At 43.5% G+C, this 22,862-nt stretch overlaps 3 protein-coding genes across 3 annotated transcripts; 1 reads left to right on the forward strand and 2 right to left on the reverse strand.

Moving 5' to 3' along the window:
* Positions 1-3,255: 3,255 nt before the first annotated feature.
* Positions 3,256-9,788, reverse strand: LOC130712297 (uncharacterized). Its single transcript, XM_057562136.1, has 3 exons — positions 9,591-9,788; positions 4,004-4,929; positions 3,256-3,739 (listed from the first exon to the last, which is right to left on the reverse strand). Exons 1-3 carry the CDS (start codon positions 9,786-9,788, stop codon positions 3,256-3,258), a joined length of 1,608 nt encoding a protein of 535 aa, XP_057418119.1.
* Positions 9,789-15,513: 5,725 nt separating this feature from the next.
* On the reverse strand, positions 15,514-19,593 carry LOC130712299 (uncharacterized). The gene has a single exon (XM_057562137.1). It carries the CDS (start codon positions 19,591-19,593, stop codon positions 15,514-15,516), a length of 4,080 nt encoding a protein of 1,359 aa, XP_057418120.1.
* A 2,346-nt stretch (positions 19,594-21,939) lies between these two features.
* LOC130714699 (uncharacterized) lies at positions 21,940-22,619 on the forward strand. Its single transcript, XM_057564626.1, has one exon. The coding sequence runs from the start codon at positions 22,056-22,058 to the stop codon at positions 22,452-22,454; it is 399 nt and encodes a 132-aa protein (XP_057420609.1). The 5' UTR covers positions 21,940-22,055; the 3' UTR covers positions 22,455-22,619.
* The last annotated feature ends 243 nt before the right edge of the window (positions 22,620-22,862 follow it).

Here is a 22,862-nt window from a genome sequence, read left to right on the forward strand (position 1 = left end):
TTATTCGAAAAACAGGCTCTAGGTTCCCACCACTGCCTACTTGTAAGTATGCTTTGGCTTTTCCAGTGGTGCTTCCTAAGTGGGTTGATCATGTAAGTATCAAAAACTTTTACCATAGCGCACTGCCCCCTCGGAAGCGGGTGACCTGGACCAAGCGTTACCTATGGAATTTCCCTCTCCATGTGCCGGTCGAAATCTTCAACCACATATCGATAAGAACGCTTATTGGTCAAGGTAATCATTTCGACCTGGCATCTTTGCGATACTTATGGCTTAATTTTCCTTTGTTTTTTCTTTTGTAGCTGAGCCGATTCCGCGACAGACCCCTCAAGCTTCTCCTCGGGTGACTTCTGCTACTATCGAAGTTGAGGATGATGATGATGATGTTACTCTGGCTGATAAGCTCAAGATGCCTAAGGTAATACTGAAACCTGTGAAGCTTTGATCTTTATTCGATATATATATCTTTGTGAGCATTTGCCTTTTGTTTCAGAGTCGAAAACGAGGGGCCACCCCTACCACTTCTGCAAGCCAAAAAAGGGCTAAAGGTGCTGGTGAACTTACTGTGGGAAATCCTTCCCCGGCTAAGTCAGCTAGCCAACGTGAGGAAATGCAGCAAGGTGGTGATCAAGGCGTTGATCAGCAAGCTTCCAGCCCTCTTCTTCAAGGCACTACACCTATTCCTGTCGAGATGGCTTCGGCCAAGAAGACCTCCAGGAAAAAGTCTAGTCGTAAGTCTGGCAGCTCCTCTTCCCACCACTCCAAGAGTTCGACCAGTTCCAGTCCTCTCAAAGAATCTGGTCCTAAGGTAAATCATTGTGATTCACATCTTGTCTCAATTTGCTTTCTTTTCTTCCCTCTCAATCATTTTTACTTTTATTCTTCAGAGGGTTGGCATGTCTAAAATGGCCGTACCTCGAGCCACATGGTTTTCTTCTAAACCCCCACCAGTTGTCCTGTCTAGCTCTTTGAGCAGTTTAGAATCTTCGAGCTCGAGTTTGGACTCTAATGATTTAGACCCTGTGTGGGACAAATTGACATTCTATTTTAACTCGAAACCAATTGCTTGGCAACATCCTGGTTGTGAACCCTATTATACCAAAGAATGTCGAGATAACCTTTCTAATTTTCCTCCGCAGGACGTTCAGAACATGCCTTCCCCTGCTCGTGAAGAGAATGAACCACATGTAGAGGTGCAAGGTGGTGAGGATCAAGTGTCTCCAATCATTCAGCCTGATCAGGTGATTGGTGTTATGCTCCCACCAAAGGCTGATGTTCCGGCCTCAACTTCTTCTGAACCTTCTTCTCGACAGCTTCAAACTTCTCCCCAACAGCTTCAATCTTCTCCTCAGCAACTTCAACAAGGTGCCAGGGTCGCTTTGCTTTCTCCTCATGCTAAGGGAGGTTCAGCTTCTTCTAAGATGGCTGCTTCTTCCCACACTTCTGGTGAGAGGCTCAGTGCCCTTTTGGTCGAAGATCCTCTTTCCATCTTTCAGAGTTTCTTTGATGGCACTTTGGATCTCGATTCTCCGCCACGTCAAGCTGAAACTACTGAGACTGCTTAGTCTGGTGGAGTGGTTAATGATAGCCAGGTTGAGGAAGCTTTTGGCAAGTTGAAAAGGCTGGTTTTCGATGAAGGCTTCATCGACGAGGTTCGAGCTAACCCTCGATTAGGCCAGGAGGTTAAAGAGCTGCTTGCCTTCCTATTGGGCCAACGACTTGACCAAATTCGGGCAGATGCTCTCGTCGAGCTTCAGACTCTCTTGGTCGATACCTTGGCCACACTTGACAAAACCATTGCGGTGGAACAACTCATCGAGACTAAACAGGCACAAGTGGCTTCCAACACCAATGGACTCTTGCCCGCGAAAGATGAAATCCTCAAGCTGACTGCTAGGAAAGCTCTTATAGCAGATGAGTTGTCAAGGGTTGATGCTCGACTGGACGAGCTTCAACGGGAGGTGGCAAGGCTCGAGAAGCAGAAGGCAATGTTGATTGATGAAGGCCCAGCTGTGAATTCCCGGCTGAATACTCTAGCTGCCGAGTGCACAAATGTGATGTTATCGACATCTCAACTCTCTAAGAAGGTTGCGGCGGAGCAGCGTGTGAAGCAAAGCTTGGATTCTAGGATTGCTGCTTCAAGGGTTCAACTTGAAGCTTTCAAGTCGAGGGTTTAGGTTCATAATTGTTGTTTGTTGTAGTGGCCATGGATCTATTGTGGCCTTTGTCGCCAATCTTGTAATAATCATTCCTGTAACTCAGCTCAACATTTTAATCAATGAATGAATCTCGTATTGGTGATAGTCGACATGCTTTATTTTTTCGATTTGCATTTTATTGTCGATTCAGTCTTTGTTACATTATTTCCTGCGTTGAATTGCTGAGTTTCACACCATTTAGCTTGGCATTTAATCTAACCTTTCATCTTCTAAGTCTCCTTGGAAACCACGGTAATTTATAACGCTTTTTATCACGTTCTTGTTCAACGACTTAAGAACTTCCTCCACTCGCGGTGGTGGCTGACGTGGCTTGCCGTGTTTGGCTGACGCTTTGGCAACTGCATGCTCTGCATTAATGCGGCTGTTTGTTACATCCTCATTATAAATGGAGCCGTTTTTTACTCGTCTTTCACCAGTAACTTCTTTTCTTTCCATTCCCATCTTCTTCCTGCAACTGAGAACTTTCCATCCTTGACTACGGATAGCAGGTTCATTCTTCGTCGTATCAGAGACCTGGCTTTCCAGGATGACCTTTTCCAGAACCTGTATGAATCCTCTGGTGGCCTTGATGAGCTTTTAGGGCTCATTGATCAACTGCTTCGTAGGCCAATCGTCGCGCGTGTTAGAATTCCTCTTCAGGAATTCCAGGGGCTTCTCTTGGAAGCCAAGCCTCTGTTTGAAGAGTTCAGGGAGCTTTCAGTAATGGTGTTCTTTCAGGAACATCAAATAGGTGAGTGGAGGGAGAAATTCGATTTTCTCCAGGCCTCTTTGGATCAGCAAGACCCGGAAGGTCTTGTTCGGCTAGCCGTCGCGATATCTGCAGTCTCCCTTGAAGACCTGGTTGCTCGTCAAAAGAAGGCTCGACTTGAGGGCCAGATGGTGGCGCTGGTGGATCGATTAGCACCCATGCAAGCTAGATACGACGGATACAGAGCCATTTTTCCCTTTTAGGCTTTTAGTTTATTTGTATCTTGCCATACTTGTGATATCCATTTTGATTAATGAATTCGATTTGGCAATCGTGACATTTTGTCCTTTATTCAATTTTGATTTCGTGCAACATTGGCTTATATGCTTTTAAATACTTGTCATTTATCGTAACATACTGACGCTGATTGCTCAATTCCTTAATCACGTAAGCATTATTAGGTAACGTTTTCTCGATTTTAAATGGCCCTTCCCAATTGGGGGTCCATTTCCCGTAAGCTCTATCCTTTTTATCCATTGGGAGAATAACTTTCCACACGTAATCACCTGTGACAAAAGATCGATCTTTAACCTTTTTATTGTATGCTTTAGCTATGCGATCCTTTTGCCTTGTTAAAATGTCTAGTGCTGAGATCCTTTCTTCGTCGAGGTTAACCAATTCATCTAGCATCATATTCCAGTAAACTTCACTTGAGATTTCCTCTTGTCTTTGAATTCGACACGACTGCAAATATACTTCTGCGGGCAGCACGGCTTCTTGGCCATAGGCAAGTCGGAAAGGCGTTGTTCCTGTTGCTTCCCTTGGTGAATTCCTGTAAGCCCACAGGATTTGGCTCAAAGACTCATGCCAGCTTTTTGGTTTTCGACCCACATGTTTTTTGATTAAGCTTATTAGGATTTTATTGGCCGCCTCTACTTGGCCATTTGCCTGAGCGTAGTAAGGGGTCGAGGTTAAGAGTTTGATGCCCCAAGATTCTGCAAAGGCCGCCACTTTGCGTCCCATGAACATCGTGCCTTGGTCCGTCGTGATTGACTCTGGTAATCCAAATCGATACACGATATGGTTTTGTATAAACTCGATTACCGTTTCTTGTGTCACATTCTGTAGTGGAATGGCTTCGACCCATTTAGTGAAATAATCGACTGCCACTATGATATATCTGTGCTGCCTTGATGAGGCCGGGTGGATTTCGCCAATTAAGTCTATTGCCCATCCCCTAAAAGGCCACGACTTGATGATAGAGTGCAATTCGCTAGCTGGCACGTGTTGGATTCCTGAATGTTTCTGACAATCTTGACACCCTTTTGCATATTCGATGCAATCTTTCATAATGGTTGGCCAATACAGCCCTTGCCTAAACAGGATCCATTTCATTTTTGCCCCTGCTTGGTGAGCGCCACACAGGCCATCGTGGGCAGCTGATACGGCTATGAATGCGTCGTCCTCGCTTAAACATTTCAACAATGTGCCATCGACGTTCTTTTTGAACAACTCGTTGCCTAAGATGGTGTAACTTAGAGCCCTGTACTTGACTCTTCTATCAGTTGACCCTACTGAGTTCTGCAAGTACTCGACAATTGGCTTTCTCCAATCGTTGGGGGTTATATTATCAATAACCATAATGTCGAGATCCAAAGGGCTCAGCTTTTCTTTGATCTTAATTAGCTCTGTCAATTTTAGTTTATCTACCATGTACCCAGAAGCAATCTGCGCCAATTCATTGGCTTCTTGGTTGTCTATTCTAGGGACATGACCTATTCCAACCTCGTTGAATTTAGCCAACAAATTATTTGCTTTCACATAATATTTGGCTAGATGCTCGCTAACGCATTTGTATTCTTTAGTGAGCTGCTTTACTACTAACTCAGAATCTCCTTTTATGACAACGTTCTTCGCCCCAAGAGCTAACAGGATCTCGATGCCTGATATTAACGCCTCATACTCAACTTCATTATTTGAGCAATTATCCTTGATTCTAAATTTGAATTTAGTGGGGATGCCCTGCGGGGACACTATAAACATTCCAATTCCAGTTCCATCTTTATGACTGGAACCGTCGAAAAATAACTTCCAAGGTTGAATGCCTACATAAGTTATGATTTCTTTAGGCAAAGTATGATCTGCTAAGAAATCAGCAACTGCTTGCCCCTTAATTGCTTTTAATGGGGCATAAGTTAGTGAATATTCGGTTAGGGCCAAAGCCCATTTACCAATTCGACTATGCAAGATAGGTTTGGATAACATGTGCTTTATTATATCATAATGAGAAAAAACCATTACATCGATTGGCTTTATATAATATTTCAGCTTTACACAAGAGAAGTACAAGCATAAACACAATTTCTCGATCATGGTGTATCGAGTTTCTGCGCCATTTAACACCCTACTCAAAATATGGCCCTTTCGTTGCCATCTTCATCTTCTTGAGCCAACATGCTTCCAATGGTTTCATCTGTGGCAGAGATACACAGCTTCATTGGCTTCCCCCTGATGGGTGGTACCATTACAGGTGGGTTGGACAGGTACTCTTTGAGTTCATCGAATTCCTTTTGGTGCTATGCTTCCCAGCGGAACACATCTTCCTTCTTTAGTCGAAGAAGCGAGGAAAATGACTTGGTCTTCTCACTAAGGTTGGTAATGAATCTCCTCAGGAAGTTAATCTTCCCCAGTAACGATTGTAGGATCACGCGCTTACCACTACGCCAAAACCAATTGGTGTTAGTGAGGGCGCAACGTTATTTCTTATAGCGTAGCAGACAGCGCCCCGTTTCGAATGCTACCTGCAGGCAGGATGCTGGCCCACCTGGACCCAACAATCCCCCCCCCCAGCACCTGCCAGCCAAACTAGCTGCACAGCATGCCTTCCGTGGGATTCGAACACGGGACCTGGCTCTGATACCACTTGTAGGATCACGCGCTTACCACTACGCCAAAACCAATTGGTGTTAGTGAGGGCGCAACGGCGCCAAACTGATAGTATCTTGACAACTCCTATATTATTTAGCTCAGAATCTAGATATTACTAACGTTGATATTAAGTATTAGATTCAGGGGGAGCTTAGCTCAGAATCAAGCACGAGTCTTGGATTCAGAAGGAGCAAGAAAAACTATACACATCAGGATAAGTTTTAACTCTGATACCAATTGAATATAAAAACTTTCCCTTTAAGATTTAAAGAAAATCTTTTCGGTTTCTCTGAGATAGATGGTGCAGCGGATAAAGATAGAGAGAAGAGAAAAGCACACAAGTATTTTATCCTGGTTCACTTGATAAATCCCTCAAGCTAATCCAGTCCACCCGTTAAGGTGATTTCTTCCTTCTTAGAATGAAGGCAATCAACTAATCAGATAATTGTTACAACTGCACTTGAAACCTACAAGTGACTAACAATACACTGACTTAGCTGTCACTAAGATTCACTCTCTTAGTCTTCTCTAGGATCCGATCAACCTTGATCTCCTAAAGGAATCACCACTAAGATTCACTCTCTTAGTCTTCTTAAGGATACTGACCTACCCGGTCCCTTAAGGAAAATCAAACAACTGTTTGAGGTTGGTGTTTACAAAGGTTTGCTTCTAAATAAGCTGAGTGTAAACTAAATAAGAACAGATGAAGAAAGTAGAAGCTTGAATCTTTTCTTGTATTGCAGCTCTTGATCTCTCTCTCTTAGCTTTCTTCTTTTTCTTCAGCCTTTTATAGTCCAAGGTGCAAAGGATATTTCTGTTGAGAGAATATGACCGTTGGAGGGCATTTCTGGAACTTCCAGAACCTGCTGTGGCTGAACCTTGGTAGGTAGGCTTTTCAGAATAGTACACTGCTCTTGTACTTCTTGATAGAGACATTTGCCTTTAACCAATGACTTCTGATCAGAGGAATACTTCGTGTTGGAACTTGTGAAGCTTGGTGATCAGAGTCAGAGGGATGCTTGGATCCTCTGACCTTCGTAACTTCTGCTTCTGGACCTTCAGAGCTTCTGGACCTTCAGAGCCTCTGGTCCCTCAGAGCTTCTGGTCTTCAGATCTTCTGATCCTCAGATCCTCTGATCTTCAGATCTTCTGATCTTCAGATCCTCTGATCCTCAGATCCTCTGATCTTTAGATCTTCTGATCTTCAGAACTTCTGACGAATATATCTTCTGGTGTCAGAATCAGAACCTGTTTGTCAAAACACTCAAGACAAACATTAGAGTATCATAGTTGTTCATCCACAAATAAATACTTGTTATCATCAAAACATAGAGTTGTACCACATGACCAAATCTTGATCTTACAATCTCCCCCTTTTTGATGATGACAAAACCATGTATTTTGATGAACAACTCTAAACAAATAAACTGAATACACTCAGAGTATAAGGTATCAGAGTTAAAACTTATCCTGATGTGTATAGTTTTTCTTGCTCCTTCTGAATCCAAGACTCGTGCTTGATTCTGAGCTAAGCTCCCCCTGAATCTAATACTTAATATCAACGTTAGTAATATCTAGATTCTGAGCTAAATAATATAGGAGTTGTCAAGATACTATCAGTTCTCCCCCTTTTTGTCATAAGCAAAAAGAATGAAGGTGGGAAAAAAATAGTAAAAGCATAAGACGAAATACTCCCCCTCAGAAGGAATACCAAGGGATACTTGGCTTCTGATTAGCACACTTAACAGTGTTCAGTAGATCCGGGCCAGTGTGAAAAACTCATGGATTCCACCACTACTACAAGCAAATATCAATACAGTGCAAGACCACCTATCTTTGATGGTCGTAGGATCACGCGCTTACCACTACGCCAAAACCAATTGGTGTTAGTGAAGGCGCAACGTTATTTCTTATAGCGTAGCAGACAGCGCCCCGTTTCGAATGCTACCTGCAGGCAGGATGCTGGCCCACCTGGACCCAACAATCCCCCCCAGCACCTGCCAGCCAAACTAGCTGCACAGCATGCCTTCCATGGGATTCGAACACGGGACCTGGCTCTGATACCAATTGAAGGTATGAAAAACGGTAGAAAGGGGGGGTTTGAATAACGTTTTCAGTACAAAACTACCACCTTAAAGATTTTGACAAATCTTTCGAGAACTTAAGTGCTAAAGATAAGAGATAGAAAAGCACACAAGGATTTTATCCTGGTTCACTTGATAAATCACTTCCAGCATCCTGCCTGCAGGTAGCATTCGAAACGGGGCGCTTACCACTACGCCAAAACCAATTGGTGTTAGTGAGGGCGCAACGTTATTTCTTATAGCGTAGCAGACAGCGCCCCGTTTCGAATGCTACCTGCAGGCAGGATGCTGGCCCACCTGGACCCAACAATCCCCCCCCCCAGCACCTGCCAGCCAAACTAGCTGCACAGCATGCCTTGTCCGTGACTCTGATCACTTATGCGCTCTGATTATTCGTTTTTCATCTATGTCATAAGCTTTTCACTCTGAACTCTTATATTTTTTAGCTCAGAATCTAGACTTTACTAACGTTTTCATCAAGTATTAGATTCAGGGGGAGCTAAGCTCAGAATCAAGCAGTGACTTGGATTCAGAAGGAGCAAGAAAAACTATACACATCAGGATAAGTTTTAGCTCTGATACCACTTGTAGGATCACGCGCTTACCACTACGCCAAAACCAATTGGTGTTAGTGAGGGCGCAACGTTATTTCTTATAGCGTAGCAGACAGCGCCCCGTTTCGAATGCTACCTGCAGGCAGGATGCTGGCCCACCTGGACCCAACAACGATTGTAGTTGCTTCTTGCTGGTTGGTGGACTTGTGTCGAGAATGACTTTAGCTTTGTTTTTGTTGATCTCGATGCCCTTTTTATGCACCACAAAACCCAAAAAATCATCTGCAATAACACCAAAGGCACATTTAAGGGGGTTCATCTTTAAGCCATATTTCCTCATCCTCTCAAAGGATTTCCTTAGATGCGATAAATGGTCATCCCTTGAGGGGGATTTCACCACAATATCATCAATGTAAACCTGCATGAAAGTTTCAATAAAATCATGAAAAATGGTATTCATTATCCTTTGGTAGGTCGCACCAGCGTTTTTCAACCCAAATGGCATGACCACCCACTCATATGTCCCCAAGGCACCATGACATCGAAAAGCTGTCTTCGACACATCCTCTTCTGCTATGAAGATTTGGTTGTAGCCTGAATAACCATCCAACAAGCTTAAGTATTCGTGACCAGCAGCTGAATCCACCATCATCTCAGCAATAGGCATGTGATATTCATCTTTTGGAGTGGCAGCATTAAGGTCTCGAAATTCAATGCAAACTCTCATTTTTTCATTCTTCTTGATCACTGGGACCACGTTGGCTAACCAATCCACATATCGAGTTGTTCTGATAAATTTGCACCTAAGGAGCCTTTCGATTTCTTCCTTGATTTTTACCAACACATCTGGATGGAACCTCCTGGGTAATTGCTTGACTGGTTTCTTGTCTTCCTTGATGGGTAATTGTAATTCCACCAGTTCTCGACTAAGTCCTGGCATCTCATCGTAATCCCAAGCAAAACAGTCTTTGAACTCCTTGAGTAATTTCACCATCCTATCCTTTAACTCCGGGTCAATGAGAGCGCTAATGTATGTTGGTTTCTTCTCTGAGCCATCACCCAAGTCCACTTCTTCCAAAGGATCCTGTGCTTCCATTTTCTTGGAAACATCGATTACTGGTTTCTCGAAACGCAATGGGCTATCATCATAGATGCAATCTAGCCTTAAATTGCGGAGATCTTCGAATTCTTCGACGCTCTGCTCGTCTTCTTCCTGACACATGTTATCCTTATTTGTTGTTCCCTCGTCCTGAAGTGTCATCTCGACTGGCAAGATTGAGACATCAGCTTCGTCAATAGCCATTTCTTTGGCCATTCTCGCGGCCTCTAAAGCCGTTCTTACTTTATTTTCGGCTGCGTAAGCCGAAATTCGAGCTATGCTCGGATTAATCATTTTTACACTCGTTTTGCCACTCAGTAGTGGCATCTTTTTCTTCATCACTGTGCCATCCACTCATGGCATCAGGTTTGCATGCTTCAATGAGGTTTAGCCCCCAGATGGGATCCAATGTCACTGAGTACTCTGAGTATGGATTAAAATATTGATTGGCCACTGTGTCCAAAGGAGCAATTGTGGCTAAGCTCGTCTCGAAATTCTTCTTACCAACGTAGCCTGTCTCTGCTAAATAGTAGCTTTGATCTGCTTGTACATTTTCAACGACCCCATCAGACTTCCAAATGGATATACGTTGGTGCAAAGTCGAGGGTACTGCCCCCCACGCCGTGAATCCACCCTCTTCCCAATAGCAAATTGCAATTGGCCTTTGAAGGGACCACAATGAACAATGTGGAGCGGGCCACCGTTCCTACGGTTATATTCAGCATGATTGCCCCCAGGGAAGAACCTGTCTTTCCTTCATAATCGGAAAGTACCATATCATGTGGGATTAGGTCTGCTTCAGTTTTACCCAGCTTTTTGAGCATAAACCCAGGCATCAGGTTGATTGCAGCTCCTCCGTCGACAAGGACTTTATTAACTCCTCTCTCCTCGACTTTAGCCCAAACAAATAGTGGTTTCAAATGGATTTTCATCTGCTCGGTTGGCCTCTGGAAAATAGCTCTCTCATCCTCGACAGATCCTCTCTGCATCACATAATAACACAAAGGGTTATCATCTGGTTCTTCCTCGACATAGTAGTCTTCCTCGCTTTCAGTAACCTCTGAGATTCTATCGAATTCTGCAGGTAAGATGGACACTATGCAAATGATATTGAGGTCTTCTCCATCACTGTCGTCGAAATCTTCGAGCATGTCTTCATCCTCATCCTCAACATCATCTTTTCCCTTTTCCTTGGCTGGGTTTGGTGGCACAGTTGTTCCCTGTTTGATGGCGTGGTCCAGCTGGTTGATAATCGACGCCACGCTAGGTTCATTGCTAGGATTGTCTTCTGGCTTTATGTCCCATAGTGAACGAAACTTGCCACCTCTTTCCCTTTCAGCTTTCCTTTTTCTCAGGAAACGTCTAAACTGAGTTCTGGTCATTTGCTCAGGAGCATAGTAGTTCCCAGAGCCATAGGAGTAGCTTCGTGACACGCGGGAATTGTTGATGTAGGAAGACCCCTGGCCCAAGTCGATTTTCTGCCACTTTTGGTGATGTTTTGGCCTCGGAGGTGCTGGCCTGAACCATTGATTTTTTGGTAATCCAGCATCAGGGACATAAGTCTTGTCCTTGCCTCTTAACTTCTGGCCTTTATGGCCATCGAGTTCCTGATCTCTCTCAACCCACTCCTCGTGGGGATACTTCAGTCTTCTAGATACATGCGCTTTCTTCTGATAATGTTTTTTCATTTCAGAATCTTGGTAGGCTTTGGCTGCAGACTTGTCGAAGACTGCGCTGCATCGAGGGCACAGTATGACTTCTTTCTCACCGTCTTTGCTGTGGCATAGAAATTCGACCAGGGTTTCTCCAGCCTTGGGGTAGACTTCATCCAAGCTCACCTCTTTCTCGACCTCTGGTTCCTCGACAGCCGTGTTTTCCTCCCTTGCCTCCCCGAGTATCAAGCCCAGATCTAGCTTTTCAGAAATGTCGACCATGTCAATGTAGAAAGGTTCCACATAGTTGGCCTCAGCTACCTGCAACGGATCGGAGTCAATCTTCATTTGACTTTTGGCTTTTTCATCATACTTGAGTCTTCCTGAATCCAATGCCCCCTGCACAAGATCCCTGAAACGAACACACTGTGAGGTCCAATGACCAAAAAAGTTGTGATATTTGCAATATTTCTTCCCTTTCCTTTGTTCAGGAGAAGGAAGCTTTTGGTCTTTAGGGACCACAAGCAAACCATCAGACACAAGTATATCATTAATTGCATCACATTTGGTCACATTAAAAGTATAAGTTTTCACAGCAGGAATGGTGTTCTTAGGGTTTTCTTCCCCAAGTTTGTTTTCATGTGGTTTCAATGCTTTACAAACGTAAGGATCGCCTGGCTGGAGCTCAGCCAAGTTGACATCATTTAAATCGACGTCCACAGGGACTTCTCGATAAACACATGGACTTTGACACACTGGATCAGCGTCTATGTACGCTACTTTTTCCTTCTTTGGCCACTTAGCAGTCTTGGCCCTTTCTTCAGACTTTTCAGCCTTTAGTAATTCGATAGGTCTCACTCTGTCTGCGAGTAAGGACATATCTCGAATATATTGAGTATCGATCTTCTTTCTAATAGAATACTCTAGACCACCAGCGGCTAAGACAACTAGCTCATGTTCAGGGACATGAGTGAAACATCGAGATTTAAGCATCATAAACCTGTTTAGATAATCATCAATGGACTCTGCTGTCTTCCTTTTGACACTAGCCAAATCCTTCAAACTCACTTTGCACTCTCCCCTGAAGAATTGTTCATGGAAAATTCTTTCCAATTGGGCCCATGTATGGACTGACCTTGGGGCGAGGGTGGTAAACCGGGTAAACGCATTCTTAGTTAAAGAACTTGGGAAGTATTTCATTTTCAAATTTTCATTGATGGCTAAGTCCCCTGCTTCAATCTGATACCTGGCTATATGCTCTACAGTAGACTCTCCTGAGTCCCCAGAGAACTTGGTGAACTTGGGGACTTTCCAGCCTCGAGGAAGTTCAGATTCGAGAACTTCTTCTGTAAAGGCTGATACAAAATGGGGCCTATTAGCGAAACCTACGTTGAAGCCATGTTGGTTCAACAATTGTTCCACTACCGCAGCAACGTTTTGTTGCCCCCCAGCGTTCTGTTGTCGCATTCTTTCCAGCACACCATCAGCGTGCTCATCCCTGTTCACCATATACACATTTTGCAATGGTGGTTGCACTGCCTCGTTTCCTCTAAACAAAGGGTTTGCCCCCATGTCTTGGTGTTGTGGTGCTTGATAGCGCGCAGGAGCAGGGACATGGTTAGGCAATGGGATGTGATTAACCCCTGGTGCCGGTTGGATTTCGACTGGTGCCCCCAAGGCTGTAGCCAAACGATCCATCTGACGTGCCAAATGCTGATTATTGACATTATTATTTTGGAGCACGGGGTTAATTATTTCTCCTATCTGGCGAGATAGCATGTTAACCATTTCATGGTTACTATCATCTACTTGCTGCCTAATGGCTTGGAGTGAACCAGTGTTCATACCTGTAGACAAATAAATTTATGAACTGGACCCAGGAATAAGGCCAGAAGGACTAACTCGACTTCCTAAGTTCAACATTGTCCCATTTGCCCCAAAGGGGGGTATTCTAAATGGGGGAACATTCTCGGGGAACGTCGAATACGTACCCTGTATGCCCTGCATTATAGATGTAGGCATACCATAAGGCATGTCTCCCCTTGTAACTGTTGGAACAATTTGTGCCTGCACTGATGTAGATACAAGCATTTCTGCAACGGCAGAAATTGCCACGTTCTGGGTTGGCATAGTGGTGCCAAGCCCCATCCCGGTAGATACTTCTTCATTATTGTTACCGCTACTTCCCCCGGGGCTGTTCTGATTGCCCACGTTAGACCCTTGGGGAGAGGTTCTTCCTCGATTGCTTGCCATACTTACGGTCTTACCACTTCTCAGGTGCATATAAAACGTAAATCACAAGCAAGACAAGTAACAAATACCAGATAGCATGCAATACAATAGACCAAACACACAAACGCTTCTGTAAAACTTAGTTTTCACAAAAACGGTCCCACCAGGTGTGCCAATTTGTTTACGGTGATTTTTTGTAAACAAATATCCTCTTAGTTCGACTAAAGGAAGTTTAGATTCAAGGTCCTTTTGGGAAAACGTCTTGCCAAAGTGTTGTGTGTGAGTTGATGTTTTGCGACAACAAATGATCGATTCAAAAGAAACTGGATTTCACTGAATAAGGATCAATTACACGAAGGTCAAAGTGTAACAAAGTGAAAAAGAAACTGCAAGGAATATAAATTTCGACAAGAACTTAAACAACAGAACTGATGAATCTCAGTAAATTAACAAATAACACGACACGCTTAAACGTAGTAAAGATAAACACTTGGTTCTGCAACATACTCCTTCATCATCACGTCTTGCTCCTCGAGTCTCATTGATGCGGACATTAGAGTTTTTAGTGAATTTTGCAGAGTTGAGTTGGGAACCCCTTTTCTGACTTGAATTCTCCCATTTATAGAGCATGTCCTTGGCGGTTTTTCCTTCTTCTTGGATGGGTTAGTGGGTCTAATCCCTTCTTCCCACGATCTGCAGTTGGTTCCGGGAGTTCTTTGTGCAGTGGTGGAGGTCGTGGGCCTCAACTGCTTCAACCGCTTCTTGGCCACGTGTCTCACCAACGTGGTGAGGATCTGACTTGGTCAATGCTGCACATGTTAAATGTGCCCCTGTTTGAAGCAATGGCTCCTATTGTCGAACTCGACTGCTTCTTTAACTTTGTGCATTTTTCCTTTCCCTTCTTTAGTCTAAATTCGACCACCTCGTGTGCTTTGGGCCGAATGTGTTTTTTCTTTCTTGGGCCAAAGTATTGGGCCAACAGACGCTAAAGACTAAATCTATATGCTTTGTGAAGAGAAACAATTTAAATCTCAACTATAAACAAACCCAAAATCAGAAAACCAACCTTTATGCACGAAACTTACCTCAAAGGAAAGAGGAGAGAATGACCTACCACTTTAGTGAAGAAATGGAGAAGGGAAAATGAAGTCTTGATCCTCTAAGGAAGATAGGAAAGCCACTACCAAGGCAAGGAAAAGGAAGAGATGAAGTTCTCTCACTTTCTCTCACCAATTCTCTCTCTAACTCTCCTTAAACTCAAGCATGAAAATGAAAGAAATATCTGATAAAAATAGAAGTGACACAAGAAAGGCGGGATTTGCATTGTGTCTTAAAGAAAATGAACTTTTCAAAAGGGAAGAACCATCATTATGTTGCGTTTGTTTATTTTTTAGTATATATGGAGTGGAAATCTGAGTTTTTCTCGGGTTGAGAGAGCATGTTGCGGGTCGAGGGAAGCAGAGTTGTAAGAGCAATGCTGAGACTAGGGAATTTTCAAATTTATAACTTTTAGGTGGCATTTGAAATTTTGCTCATCCAATTTATTTAGAGTTCCCTATTGAAATCCATGCAATTTTAATATTTTGTGTTTTACAGAGGATTCATCATTTTAAAAACAAATTAAGAATACATTCTTCAATTAAGTTACTCATTCAAACATACTCTATATGTTATGAGATTCTGATCCTCTAGAGTTTCTACATAACGACACATTTAGTGGCGGAGTCAGGGGAAGCATGGTCATGCCATAGTCCCCCCCCCCCATTATTTTAATTTTCTTTGCCAATACTCCATAAAAATATATACAACACCACCCTCACCAAATATATATTACCTCTTTCACTTAATTTCGTCCCACAAAATGACAAAGACAAATCACTTCAAATATTTTATATTATATTTTACAAGCTAGTTTTTATCTCTTCACCTTTTAGTTTTGCCGAAGAAAGGTAACTTATAACATTTGGGGTTCTTTTAGCTTTTGTTGTGCTGATGTGCTCTAGTACTGAGGCTTTTTTTTTTGATAAACAAAGCTTACAAAAAAACAAAAACAAAGACTAAATTCTCATGAACTCTGTTCCCACTTGATCCGCCCTCAACATAGGCACAAGACTCTGCAGGGGAGAAGCCCAAACCAAAAACGCCGACTGCGCAGATGCACCATACTTAGCTAAGAAATCCGCCACCGAATTTCCCTCGCGAAGAATATGCTGACACCGAACCTGCCACGACCGCTGAAGTAACGTCTTAATCCGCCCAATAATCGCAGCATAGCGGTGAAAGACAGGATGCAGATCCATAATCAAACCCAAAGCGAGCAGAGAATCTGAAAACAAATCCACCTGCCTATACCCATGGTCCCAGCAGACTTCCAACCCACGAAGAATGGACACTAATTCCGCAAGCAAACTATCTGCCTCACCAATAGAACCCGCATAACCCAAGAGCCAGTTCCCATGCTCAGATCGCACGACACCACCAATCCCCGCAGCACCCGGATTCCCTAGCGAACTGCCATCGGTGTTGAGAGCAACAAAATTCTCCCTAGGGGGCTGCCAGCGAACCCAGCGAACCGCCGGCGAAGTAGCTCCACGGTGATACGTATCAGCAATGAGTAACCACAGTTCCCGTGCCTCACGAACAACCTTGTGGACCACTAGGTGCTGGGACGCGAAAACGAAACGACAGCGCTCCTTCCAAATCACCCAAGCCGTAGCCAGCACGATATGCAACCCAAAACCATCAAAAATACGCAGCACCTCCCCAAAATTCTGGACTGCATAAAATGCTTGAGGGAGAATGAAACCGGTGCCACGCCAAACGCGTCTTGCATCCGCACAGTCACGAAGACAGTGCAAAATCGATTCGTCCCCAACTCCACACCTAGGGCACAAAGCGGACGTAGCCAAGGAACGGCGTAACAGAAGGCAGCGGGTGGGCAATGCATCATGTAAGACCAGCCAGAGGAAGACACGAATATTTTCTGGAGCATTCACCTTCCAAACCACATTCCATAAACCACCAACGGGACCTGAATCAACGTCAACCTCCTCCTGATGCAGCAGCCATTGGAACCCATCTTTAACTGTGTAATTCCCATTCATATTATGAGCCCATATCAAGCAATCCCGAGTCCCGGAATCAAAGAAAACATGCTTGAAAGTGAACAAGAACTGATTAACCTCAGGTGGCAACTCGGTGTACAACAAGGAGGAGTTGAAAGATCCTTCAGAAAAGACATCCCTCACAGTCAAGTCTATGTCATGAATGTCAACCACTGGAACTATGTCACACAATAAACCAAAGGGTGTCCAGCAGGAATACCAGAAAGAAGAGCTGCCATCACCGAAACGAACCTGAAACCCTCCCTTAAGCATGTCACGTGCCTTAATAATGGAACGCCAAAAATAAGAACCGGCGCTAGCAGCGCAAGACAGAACCTCCCCCCCTGCCACATGCTGGCCGCGTACCACCCTCACCCAAAATTTCTCATCCTGTTGAACCAAACCCCAAAGTTGTTTACCCAACATGGCCACATTATTCAATCTCGCACTCCTCAACCCTAAGCCACCATATTTCTTTGGCCGAGCCACCTTATCCCAGGCTACCAAGGGGATACCCTTCGAGTGAGCATTTCCCCAAATAAACCTTCGAACCACCATATCCAACTGATCACACACCGATTGAGGAAGCCAATTCAATTGCATGACATACACCGGGATGGCGGACAAGACAGATTTGGCAAGGGTAACTCTCGCTGGTTTGTTCAACAAGCTAGCCTTCCAAGTTGCTAAGCGGGCAGATACACGGTCAACAATAAAACTGAAATCCTCCTTCCGAACCCGACCAATATGGATGGGGAAGCCAAGGTACTTTCCAATATTATTCGTGAAAGGGATGGAAGTGATGGCAGCAATCCGATCTTTAACAGCTCCATCCACACACCAAGAAGCCATGGCTTTGGCCTTTGAAAGGTTAATCTTAAGTCCAGAAGCACCACAGAAGTCCTCTAAAACCCGATAAATATTCCGCACCTGAGCCACTTCTGCCTTAGCAAACAACAACACATCATCAGCAAAGAAGAGATGAGATATACCTGGGCCTCCTTGACTAATCTGAACCGGCTTCCACTGGCCCTGGCGCACCTCATGATTAATCATATGAGCAAGCCGCTCCATACAAAGCACAAATAGATACGGTGAAAGAGGATCACCCTGACGAAGGCCCCTAGTAGCACTGAACGCCGGTAAACGATTCCCATTCCAGAGAAGCGAAATAGAAGAGGATGTGACACAATACATAATCAAAGCAACAATGGACGACGGGAAGCCAAACTCCACCAGGGTTTTTTCCAAGAACTGCCAACTTACTTGATCATATGCTTTCTTCAAGTCCAACTTGAAGATAACATTCCTGCTCCTTCGCTTCTTATTCATCATGAAGTAAGCTACCTCCTGCAAAATAATAGCATTATCAGAAGTTCCCCGCCCCGCAATGAAGCTACTTTGAAGAGGCCCCACAATTTCCTGCAAGCATGGCCTAAGGCGAAGAACCAAGACCTTAGTGATCAGCTTATACATCACATTACACAAGCTAATCGGCCGCAACTCACGAAAAGATGCAGGCACATCCACCTTCGGAATTAACGCAACAAGCGTATCCGAGAGAGCTCTATCAAACGTGCCAGTAATGAAAGCATCCCTGACAACTGCATAGACACTCCCTCCAACAATATGCCAGCAAGATTTAAAGAAAATTGCCTGGAAACCATCAGGGCCAGGGGCCTTGAAAGACCCCATGGTAGAAACCGCCCTCCACACCTCCTGAGGTGACACCTCCGCTGAAAGCTGGGACACATGCTCATGGGACAAACTGGGGCAGAAGTATTTCCCTTCCTGTAGTGGCCTAGACGCCAAAGGAGAGCAAAACAATCCTTTAAAAAACCGCAACGCCTCAACTTGCAAGGTTTGCTCATCCGTGCACACCTCACCAGACGGTAGAGTAAGAGAAATGATCTTATTCCGTCTTCGACGAACGATAGTTTTAGTGTGGAAATACCGTGTATTACGCCCCCCCAACAGCGCTTCTTGCTCCCTAGATTTCTGAAACCACAACAGCTCTTCCTGGGCAAGGGTATGATGAAGCTCAATTTGAAGCTTATCATGTAACAGAGAAAGGGCAGCAGAGTCCACCGTATCAAGTCTCAATTGAATTCCCCGAATTCGTGCATGCAAGGTACGCTTCCGTCTCCTAATGTCGCCAAACACGTCCTTATTAAACACCATAGAATGCTCCTGGACCAAATGCAAGTTCCCGGGGAGTGTCTCTTGCGGGGACCAGGCTGAAGCCACCACCTGCTCGTAGTCCGCATGGGAAAGCCATGCTGCCTCAAAGCGAAACGGCCTCGAACCACGGAATGGCGGGGAACCACCACACCTAACAAGAACCGGGGAGTGATCTGAATGAACCCGAGTAAGGTTCTCAGCTAAAGCATCCGGGAATCTGAAGTTCCAATCTGAGTCTCCTAGGCACCAATCCAGCTTCTTATGCATAACGGGCACGCCACCACGACGTCGCACCCAGGAAAAACGAAGCCCAATAGTGTGAAGGGGAATGAGACCACAATCCTGGAGCATAGCAGCAAAAAGGTTCGCCCTTGCATGAGAGAAAACCCCTCCCCGCTGATCAGAACTGAGCAGAGAATCATTAAAATCTCCTATTATCATCCACGGATAATTAATCAGCTGGCGAAGTGTTGCCAGATACCTCCAACACGCAACCCGAGATGCAGGGATAGGGCTAGCATAAACACCCGTACAAATCCACGGGCTTTGAGACACCCGCACCTCCACAGTAATAGCCTGCTCAAACACATCTACCACATGAATACAAGGTAAAATGTGTGAAAGGGCAAGACACCATAATCCACCTGAGTGTCCATGAGCTTCCACAATATTCACTGGTAAAAAACCCAAATTCTCCCAAAACTTTTTAACTCTATCAAACTGAACATGAGTCTCCATTATGAAAAGTAATGAAGGTCTGAACTGCTGCAAGAGCTCACGTAGATACCGCTTCGCCCCGGCATTCGCCGCCCCACGTATGTTCCAGGACAAAATAGCTAGATCGTTGTCCATCATCAACAACAAAGGGGGATAGGCTGCGGCCCAATGGCACTCTCATTGAGCGGCGCTGTCAGGGGGGTCACCAGCTGCAACCTCTCCCTCTTCCAGCTCAATAATGGCCTCTGCGCCCTGCTGTATCACCACTCCTGTAGCTTCGTTCGCTCCTTCGGCTTGAAACACGATGCTATTTATCTCCCCTTCCTTGAACAAGCTGCGTGGTGCAACACCTGGACTACGCCGCTGATTCTTGGCAGCAGGCGTTCGTGGTGGTCGCTTCTTTGGTGTCCCTGATTGGCGCGGGCGCCACTCCGACGCTGGCACTGCCACTCCCGCTTCTCCTCGCCGGCGTTTCAAAGGAGTATTTGGGGGAGACAGCTGCGCAGAGGAGGATGCAGTGTTTGGTAACGGTTGCAGAGGTGCCGGAATTACGGGTTCATCATTGATGCTAATTCCCTTGGTCTTTGGTGCAACTTTCTGACCTGAAATCCCTGATTTCTCGTTTCCTTTAATGCGTCCATTATTGCCATTATTGGCAGATTTGTTGGCCTTGATTGGTTTTTTGAAATTTGAATTTTTCCCTTTAACGGGAATCCATGGTGGCTCCATCTCTGGTGACCCGGCTTGAGTTGTGCGTTGCTTTTAATGTATGTTTTCAATTCCAAACTTTTTCATTCAGTTTTTCACATACTCACTACCAATAATTTCACTTCTCCACTTCTATTTTGTGTGCTATTTTGTGCCATGTCACTGTTATGTGTGCAGACTTATAATTTTGAGTTTTCGAATCAATCTGCAAATTGGATACTCTAATTTTGACTGAACATGCATATTGATGCTACTCAATTCCATTCACATTTTAGTAACTTTTTTTTATCTTTCTTGGTAACTAATCTCCCCCACAATTTAGATTCTTTTGATTAGTTAGATTTGATGATCCTTCGTGTTGATTATTACAGCTTCGTGGTCACTGAGATAATGTTTTTGTTGATGGAAAGTTATATCTTCAACACAAAAAATTAACTCATATCTTTCTATCTTTTAATTTTTTTCACTACATCTACTTGCATAGTACAATAGGATTAACTACTCTATTTAGAATTTAATTTTTTTTTAGAAATCATATGCACTTTAGTCTTGGCCACCCCGAGATGAGAATGATGTCTCCGTCACTGGACACAGTCAGTTCCACAAAATCTCAATTATTGACTTTCATTAAATGATATATAATGTTGAAGTATTGTCACGTCATTTAAAATATGTTCACTATGAAAACAAAGGAAAGTAAAACTTTCTTCCACAGGCAGTAACACATTTTTTACCTTTTCAGTGAAGAATTTTAACTCAAATCACTTTTTTAAGGGAAAACAATTTCTTCCAAGGAAACAAAATAGCACAAAACATATATCTAGTGATGGTGAACAACATTACATGGACTATTAGTTTAACAACCAAACTTTGTAAATCTTTAATACACAAACATCAACTTTTCAAAACCATTTTCACATGTCCATGAAGCTAAAGACTAGATCTATAAGCTTCATGAAGAGAAAAAAAATTAAATCTCAACTTTAATCAAACTCAAAATCACAAAACCAACCTTTATGCATGAAACTTACATCAAAGGAAAGAAGAGAGAACGACTTACCTCTTTAGTGAAGAAATGAAGAAGAAAAAATGAAGTCTTGATGCTCCAAGGAAGATAGGAAAGCCACAACCAAGGCATCGCACGAAAATGGAAGAAGATGGAGTTCTCTCACTAATTCTCTCTAACTCTTCTTAAATTCAAGCATGAAAATGAAAGAATACTCAACAATGTCCAAAAAGTATTTTCGAAAAAAAAAATGAAATGAAGGGATGATTTGAAAATGGAAGGAGATGGTATGAAAATCAACTCCCTAAAATTTAATGTTTGTACATTGACTATCTTATTTTTTTTTTTAGAATGAAAATATTAATTTCTCTTTAAAAAATATCAATTTCGAAACTTCTAGGTTCTGGGAACTAAGGTTTTTGTTTTTATATTTTATAAGCTCCCCATATAAATTCTCTCACAAAAAAAGGTCACATAAGGTGGAGGGCCCGAGTGTCTTGATGGTAATTCTTCGGCTAATTAGCTTGCTCGTCAGGGTGCTCTTTCTCCTCCAGTAGGTACTTAGATTATTGTTTCCCTTTCTCCCGAACTAGATACTCTTCAGTTGAAAGATCTCATACCCATCCCTTAGTTCGTCTCTTTATTTATTGTTAATTTTTCGATGTACCAAAAAAAATGTTATAAAAAAAATATAATCCATTAGAAACAAAATCATTAATTATTATTGACTCAAAATGTAAAGTTAAAAGGGAAAGAAAAATAAGAGTGTGAGATGGCAAAGGGTTTTTAGGAGGTTTTGTTAGATTGTTGTTCACAACACATCAAGGGTTTCTTTCTTTCTTTCTTTCAACACCGGCGGCCACCGTATTCAAACTCGTAACCAATGTCTACGCCGCCGCAGCAACCCGTTGAGGACAAACCCGACCACCCTTCTCCGGCGGAGCCTACGGCAGCGGCGGAAACAGAGAACGATGAGGAGGAAGAAGAAGGCGAGTGCGGGTTCTGCCTGTTCATGAAAGGCGGTGGTTGCAAGGATTCCTTCATCGATTGGGAGAATTGCGTGCAAGAAGCCGAGAAGAACAACGAGGACCTCGTCGAAAAGTGTGCTCAGGTCACGGCGAGGCTGAAGCAGTGTATGGATGCCCATGCCGATTACTACGAACCCATTCTCAGAGCCGAGAAGGTTGCTGAAGAACAAGCCCTCGCCGAATTGGAGAATGAGAAGCAGAACACCGAGACCCCAAAAGAGGACCAAGAGAAAGAGAAAGAGAAAGTGAAGTGAGATCCAATTCAATTTTTCTGATTCTGTTTCATGTTATACTTGTATTATTATTCAAGAATTGTTGTCAGTGTATGAGAGAGTCTCAATTTTTTGTCACAATAATAATTGGAATTATTATGGATATGGATAGTTTGTTTATTTGATTGTATTCACAGCTTTATGATATGATGGGTAATCTATCTCTGTTCAATCAACTTTTTGTTATGGTTGGGATTTATCAGTTGAAGGGAAGCTGATAATGATGATTGGTAATTTTTGCTGTAGATTATGTTGGCATGAAGTGATATGTTGAAACACTACTACACTAGTGATGGTTAAACTCTGTTGTTATTGAAGTTTGATTCTGATGAAAATGCAATAGTTGCTTTCAACTTAAAATTTCTTTTCTCACAGTTAAATTTTGGATAA

Source organism: Lotus japonicus, chromosome 4, assembly GCF_012489685.1.
Source record: "Lotus japonicus ecotype B-129 chromosome 4, LjGifu_v1.2".
NCBI lineage: Eukaryota > Viridiplantae > Streptophyta > Magnoliopsida > Fabales > Fabaceae > Lotus > Lotus japonicus.